At 38.9% G+C, this 8191-nt stretch overlaps 1 protein-coding gene across 1 annotated transcript; it reads right to left on the bottom strand.

Annotated features, from left to right (window-relative positions):
- Nucleotides 1-985: 985 nt before the first annotated feature.
- Nucleotides 986-7173, bottom strand: LOC105060391 (uncharacterized). Its single transcript, XM_010944066.4, is given in 5 exon segments — nt 986-1724; nt 1726-1812; nt 1814-1866; nt 1869-2166; nt 6726-7173. Coding segments are annotated over 5 exon segments (1305 nt in total). The 5' UTR covers nt 7113-7173; the 3' UTR covers nt 986-1244.
- Nucleotides 7174-8191: the final 1018 nt, after the last annotated feature.

Below are 8191 nucleotides of genomic sequence, written 5' to 3'. Positions count from 1 at the left end.
CTGTTCATCCACTTATACGGATTTTAATTTCTCCATCCTTCATCATTCATTCATCTATACAACTCTCAAAGCAATCTATCTTTTACCTTTCATCCATTTGCACGACTCTTAAAGCTCTATCTTTTATCATCTATCTACTTGTATATATGTCAATGCATTGTATTTATCATTCATTCACTAGCACAGATCTCAAAACACTACTCTTCCTTCCTTCTGCTCCCTACTAAACAATAATCCCTCGCTATAAAATTAGTTATCATATAATCCTCACATAATAATGTTTTGTAATAGAGATAGACAGCTCAGCTATATTACGACGAATTTAAAATTTTAATAGTTAATTGATATTTTTTTAAAATTTCATATTTAAATATAAATGATGCAAATTTTCAAAAATATCTCTATAATTTTTTCTTATATTTATTGAGAATGAATTATTATTATTATTTTCTTCCTAGATATATTTGTTCCTTTGCTTCTTGCTTCCCCGAACGACAAATATGGTTCTTATCTATACTTTACTTCTCATTCATGTCATAGTGATGATCAGGATAATCTAAGGGAGTGTTTAATTCGTAACCAAAATTGAAATGAAAATAAAATCGAAATAATTTGGAATCAGAATCGAAATGGCCAAATCCTTCGAAGCATTTGGTTCGTAACCGAAATCAAAATCAGAATGAAAATTTGAACCATAGAAGAGAGTAAGAATTGAGTTCTATACAGATTGAATCATTCTCATTCCACCTTGAAATCGGAATAAGACTCCTCCTAAGATTAAACCGCAATGGCTGTAATGGATGATGGCCTTTAGTCCGAACCGAACCGCTCCAGACTTTGTTTACAGTCTTTTGCTATTCATGAAGTATAGAGATGCAAATAATTATAAGACCAACCAAATTATGCAGGACCCAGAGGCTTCCCTTCAAATAGAAAAGGTTTAGCATCCAAAAGTCACAATGTATGCCATGTAACACACACCAGAGAAATTGAATCTGCAATAGTCTACCATAATAACACGAGAAAGATTGATGAAATAAACATGTTTTATGTTTGAATCCAGGGCATTCGTGATCCATTGCCAAGGAACTCAGTGAGAGAGGGGCCAAAAAGAAAAATAGAGTTACATTACTAAATGGACATTATCTTACATAATGGACATCTCAACCCTGTGACCTAACGTGCTGATTATGACATCGCTGAACGCATGTATCAGCCTACAACGGTTCGGTACAACAGAACAATCAAGTAGTATCATCTGATGCTGACTTTGTCCGATATGTGCGACCTACCTTCCTTGAGCTGATACTGGCTGCTACCGTAGACTCTTCCATATCATCTTCCTCCATATCACATGCATCACTCTCTTGGTCCTCTGCAGCAATGCCTGTGGAACAAACTGATACCAGACCTAACTCTCTAGAAGAGTCCCGAGTATTTTCCAAGCTATCATCCACCGCCATAGCATCAGCAGCTTTCTTTCGAGGGGTGAATATCACAGACTTTGGAAGTTCCACAGGAAACTCAGGCTGCATCCGATCAGGGTTTGACCTCTTCACCAAGTTACAAAAGTCTGCAAAAGCCTGCCCGTTAATTTTGTCATCAACCTCCTCTGATGAGTCAAAAGTATAGCGGGTATACTTGGAGGGATTTCTTATATAATCAGGAACCCCACAGGACTCTTCAGGGATCGACATTTCAGTGGCTTCAGCAGTTTTCATAAAACTGTGGAACCGTGCGAAGGCCTTCACATTCTTCATTCACCTCAGCATCGACATCTTTACATCCAGGATCAAACCTAACACGTTTTTTTCGGCTTTGAATCGTTCTGTTCCTTTTTTCTTTTCAGGATGGGCTTTAAATTGTATCATCCTCGGCTATCTTAACTTGTAAATCTACAGCAGGCTCTCTGCTATCATGAGTTTGAAGGGAATGGCAGTTAACTGCAGCTTTCTCATCTTCTTTGAGCCTTACGCTTGCAGCAAAGTGATCTGCACGTGGATCCCTGTGAAAATCATGGCTCTCCTCATAGGAATCCGCAGGAAAATCAGGAACTAGAGTGTGGAAATTTATGCGAGGGCCATGATCTGTGACATCCCTCATATACAACCGATCTCCAGCATTCTCCATGCCAATTGCTGTTCTGTCGTATTCATCCTCCTCATCCTGCAAGAAAATTGTTTAGTCAAGCAATTGTTGATGCAAGCACTGAATTCAAAAAAAAAAAAAAAAAATCCTATTGAAGATGGCCATCAAAAGGGAGTGAATCAAGAGAGTGAAACATTACACCACCCAGTGTTGGCCATGTCTCAAGATGTGATCCTGACCAGCAAAGCCCAATAAACATAGCTAACCAAATCCATCCCCCCCCTCCCCACCCGACTGAAAAACCAAACAAAAAGAAAAAAAAAGAAAGAAAGAAGGAAGGCCAAAACCACCAATACCACCCCCATCACTACCAAAAAAACCACAGAGAGAGAGAGAGAGAGAGAGTAGTTCACTGTGACAGCTACCAACCACAATAATAATAATGACAACGATGATGAACTATTGAGCATACGATTCTAAAAGTCAAATCACATACAAAATGCAACCAGTTATGTTTCTTGTTTTGCTTTAAATAATATCATACATAGAGGAAGGTTATTCACAAGGTCATCTATTTCTTTCTCATGCATGAACATCTATTTAATTGAGCAAAAGTCTTAACTGGTTGTGTTTAAATTATCTGGAAAGACATCACTGATTCAGTTTCCACTGCTTTAGAAGCTGCTGGTACTTCATTTGTGCTCTAAAAAATTAAAGGCAGGAACTAATTACCTTGCACATCCAGTCAACCTGTATTTAGGGAAGACTAATTGACAGGGAGAATCAGGACACTGAATTTATCCAAATCTCCCTCTTCCCTTCAAAATGAATCTATGAAACATAGATATTTAAGAAGCATGCATGCCACCTTCTCATATGCTTCAATATCACAAAATATACCATTTTCTTGACTCTCCTTTTTGAGAGTTGATAAACCTGATAAATAACACTTAATTGAAGACAGACAGGTCACTGATGAAAGAATCTTGCAAAGGGAATGTGATAATTGATAAAGAAAATCAAAAAATCTTCCCGTTGCTTAGCAAAAACATTAGTCATCATGGTAGACAGGTTGCTTAAAAGACTAATCAACCTAATGCTTTTGTTGGTCCACTTCTTTCTTCTTCCATTTTTATGTTAAAGGCATATTTTGTACTACTATGCATTCCCAAATCTCGCATATAATCAAAATTCCTAGAAATCTTTAACCCATTTCCTGGTACAACTGAGTCAAAAATCTTGGAAGAAGCAAAAGTCGGGCAACCATACCAGAAGACTTGCATCATCCAAATGTCAAATAAGCATACTCAGTTTTCACAATCTCAAACTATGCCATTTGATTTTTGCCTTTTACAATAAAAACAAGCAGTCCAAAATTTTCAATTCAACTCTAACCAGATCTATTTTTAGCATATCATAGAAGGAAAAGTATGGAAGGAAAGGTACCATCATGATATGTTCATCTAGAAAATTCTAAACTCTTACAACTGCCTACAATGATCTTATCTTTAACCAAGGTTTCATTATTCTACCCTTTTTTCCTTCAATGGTTACTTGCCAACTCGAAAACACCAAAAAGGTCAAATCCTAGTAACAAATTTAAAATCACATTCCGGAAGGCCTTTTTCTTTGGTTCTCAAACTCCAAACTTTCCATGTATATCACAACTTAAGTTTAAATTAAATCCTTTTTATTAAATCCTAATTGCCCACAACTATAAGCCATTGTACCCTGACTACATAGAAACAGGATCTTGGTAACCCTAGTTCAAGGACCACATATTTCCAAACTTGAATGATTTTATCCTTTCCTTACTTTCAGTGTCTATAAAATGATAAGCATATCACATGAAATAAGTCTTGAAAAAGTAGACAAAATCACATTAAGTCGTGAAGCCATCTTAAGGATACAAGAATGATAATATTCAATTTATATGTAGTGCAGTGGTAACAGGTGAATAAGTCATCTCCAAGATAGAGATACAAAAGCTCACTATGATATACTTGCTAAACCATCAGTCTTGTGTGTAGCATATTCCCTCAAATTTCTTTATAAAATTTGAACCTAATAGCAACAAAATTCCTCATGCTGTATTCTGGAAGGCCTCAAAAAAATCTTTTTCCTAGTTGTCCAATAAATGTTAACAGAAGCTTTTTTTTTTTGAGACTACTTTCATTGGGCCATTAACCCTTTCAACATCATTCCCATAACTTTCATATAGCACAATATTACCAATAAACTTGGCTGTCTGCTTCCCACATATGTCTAATTCTTCAACAACTTTTTTTTTTTTAAAAAAAGACAGTGAAACCTGGCATAAAATATAAGGAAATTGCATATGTATATATTGAATTGCAGACTAAGAATGACTATCTCGTGGCAATTAAAAATCTCAAAGCATCAATACTCCAAACTAAAATAACAAAGCTACTCTATTTTCAGAGTGTGAAAAATTGTCATGTTGCACTTTGTAATATCCAGGAGTCAACAGAGTCAACATTATAAGTTACATAAGAACTGAAGGGTCCCCTAAATGAGTGGTCTTGAGCATTTGTCATGATATCATCCTCTAAATGTGTCATCTTGGGTTATCAAAGATAATTCAAAGCAACCCTTTTTAGTTACAATATTCAAATTTCATTCTACCTAAACCCTTACTTTCAAGAACAAAAAGGTTCCATTATAGGAGTTCGATCCAGAAAATCTAATCAAGTTATCATTTCCCATAGCATACTCTTCAGTAGCTACATGGTCCACACATTTATAAAATCAAATATCAAAGTTGATGAATTCCCTAAATGCTTGTTTACTCTTATTTTTTATTCTTCATCTTTTTCTCCTTCCTAAGAAAAGTAATTAGAATATTCTATAATTTCCATATGTTTGGTTATTTGCAATAAACCACTTCATCCATTGGATACTAATACAAGCAGGAAGCGCATTATCAGTTTTGACTGCATATCCAAAAGTTCTGAAATCAGGAAACTTAAGACTTATTTCTGAAAATCATTTAATCATTCATAGATGGCAGTTCCCATTTCAGACAAATGACTGCAGCATATGCAAGTGACTTTCTGCAATTGAACCAACAAAAATGTAGATTTGATGTTGCAAAAGGAAGCTCTGAATGTACAAGCATAAAATAAACATATAGTTATATACCATCCTTAAGAAAGGAAACCATAATACAATTTGCTACAACTGTTACTGAAAATCTCCTATGAAGCACAGAAACAACTTTCTAAAATGCAAAACCACACAATCAACACCACAAATCTTTACTCAAGCCTCATTCTATAACTGCTGGTTAGTTTCCTTTTCCCATCCAACAATTGGAGGGAAAGTGTCCCTGGATATTGATAGTCAGATTCAATACTTCACAAACACAAACAAAGGATACCATTATGAAACTACTTCAATTTCCAGTATTACTCCTTATAGATGCCTGCCGACCTCCTGATTCTCTCTTCATGATGCTATGGATTTTCATCATGGTCAACATTCATCACCATGCAGTTGGAAATCTCCTAAATCAATTCTCTTATCATGAAGATAGTTAGTACTACAGACCATTCAGTCATTTACTTACATCAATGGCATCCATATGATGATAATACTATATCAACTCCACTAAGTTGCTTTACTTCTAAGAAATACATTGCATCATTGGTCTCAAAGCTCGAAGTAGATACTCCACGTCAATACTACATTAAAACATATACTTGCCTGCCTTTTTGGAGAGCTCCAACAGGCAACCTGGCTCCAACAGCAACTGCCACAGGACCCAAATCATTATTTACGACTAGAAATCCACTTATCCAATCTACAAGGCGTTGCTCCCATCTGACAAGCCTAATGCAACAATAACACGTATACTTGTTATAAAACATATTTTGGTAACATACAAAGGGCTTTCTTAGTCAAACAAAAAGGTGTAGATTACTCATTCATATAACCCTAAGACAGTTGTTCTGGAAAGAAGAATTGTACAATACGTTTTCCGCTTCTTCGAGCTCTAATTTGATTTCTTGTAAAAAGAACAGACGATCTCCCTTCCCACAGACATGCTTAGCATTCAATGGTAATGACTACCACCATTACATTCACATTGTCATGAAATTCCTTATGCCATGAAAAATATACCGAATCAAATAGCAGACCATAAAAGCATCACATCAAAATCTAGGCATCAAAATGAGAACTTCTATAGCTATTACATTCTACATGCCTTCAAATATTCACTGAATGCAATACCTGCTGATAATGGCACCTCATCTAACCCTACCATTAACTTATACAAACCTACATTTACTGTGACCAAGTAATCAAAATCCTCATTCAATACAATGCGGTAAACATGAATTACTTCAAATTCCGAAAACCTTGTCACACCGAATCCAAACTAGAACAGTAATTTAGGGTTTATATAAATGGATTCAAGCTTCAATTTTTATAACGGTAATCGATACATCAGGCAGACAGAACAAATCAGAAGACAACGAAGCCACCAGCAATTCAAAAACAAGAGACCATTACAAAAGTTCGAACAACCTAAACTCCAATTAGAAGCTATCATCGGAAGGTCGGGTCAAGAGATTTCAAACAAAGGGGAAATCAGAAGTAAAAGAGAAGCGAACCTCGTTATCTAGGGTTGGATCCATCCCGATGGAAGACCTGATCTCCCTCTCCTCCCTGTCCCCATCATCCCCGCCGTCTTCCCCGCCTCCGCCACAGCCATCATCATCGCCGTCATCCAGCTCGTCGAGATCGTCTTCGAACTGACCCTTCTTGGGATCCCTGGCGCTCTTGAGCTTCTTCGCGAAGCATCCGCCCTCTGCGAAGGCAGAGGAGCAGGGATTCTCATCGCGGTCGTGGCCGGCCCCGCGCTCTCGGTTCCACTCGCTGCGCGCGACCTTGCCATCGGCGACGGACCAGGAAGACGCCGGGAAGGAGCTCCCTGGGACGGAGTCGAAGAGCCGGGAGCCAAAGAGCCGCTTCACTCGCACCTCGAAGCTCTCATCCATGGGACCTCTCTCTCTATCTCCTTTGGAAAAACCTAATGACGATCGCACCGCCTTTACCCTTCTATATCACCCTGTTTGTCGACTTACCAAATAGAGAAGGGATAGATCGGTCCGCTTGATGAGGATATGTGGATATCCAGGCCGTTCGTTTAACAGTATTGATGAGAATACATAAATTCGGCAAGGAATGTGCCGGCCTTAGTTTTCTGCTACCTTCCTTCGGCGACTTCATAAGTTCATATCAAGTTGGTTATTTTATATGCATGGATCACAAGCCATGCATGTAAAAGCAAAACAAATAGATGGCTGTGGTCTTCCAGGACGGATGATTCTCAGATATATTATCTCTGTGATAATCCGGCCCAATTGGGCCTAAAACTAGCTCACAAAGCCCACTAAGCCCATTAAACAAAAAAAAAAAAAAAGAAAAGAAAAACAGAGCAGGAAGACTCCCGATCGGAGTCTTCCTCTTCTCCGATCAAGAATCGGAGTCCTAGGGCCATTGAAAGACCCTAGGACGAGCTCTATAAGAACCCTTCCCCTCTCCTCTATGGGTAGACCCTGCAGCCACCGATGATTGCCGGAGATTTCTCTCCGATTTTTCCGATTGAAGCCGCGGCCTCCTATTCTTGTGCTCGTCGGAAAACAGAGGCCGAAGACGCCGCCGGAACTCAGGTAAGGCTCCAACCTTTCTTCCTCTCCTTCTTCCGTTTCCCCTCTGGCCCCAAACATCATTGTCGGTCGCCGACTTTGCCGGAAATCGAGAAGAAAATGATGCCCTGTTTTTTCCCCTGCTCGGCCGAGTCATCTTTCACCCTTTTCCGACCATCGACGCCGTCGTTTGCGGCATCTCACCCTTAGGTTTGGACCCCCACCCCTCTATCTGTCTTTTCCGAAAGTCATGGCCGCCGGTGATAGGCCAATGACCGGAGAAATCCGTGGAAAGGAGGCGGTCCCCTGTTTTTCATTTTTTTTCTAAATCTCCCGCCGGCCGAGCCTCACCGCCGGCGTTCTGTTGCTCCCTGCTGTCGGCCGCCGCTGCCGGACCATCGATCGTGCCGCTGCAGCCCGTCGGACCA

The sequence above is a fragment of the Elaeis guineensis genome, chromosome 1 (genome assembly GCF_000442705.2).
Source record: "Elaeis guineensis isolate ETL-2024a chromosome 1, EG11, whole genome shotgun sequence".
Lineage (NCBI taxonomy): Eukaryota > Viridiplantae > Streptophyta > Magnoliopsida > Arecales > Arecaceae > Elaeis > Elaeis guineensis.
Note: the sequence above shows the minus strand (reverse complement) of the source record. Positions and strands in the feature narration are given on the sequence as shown.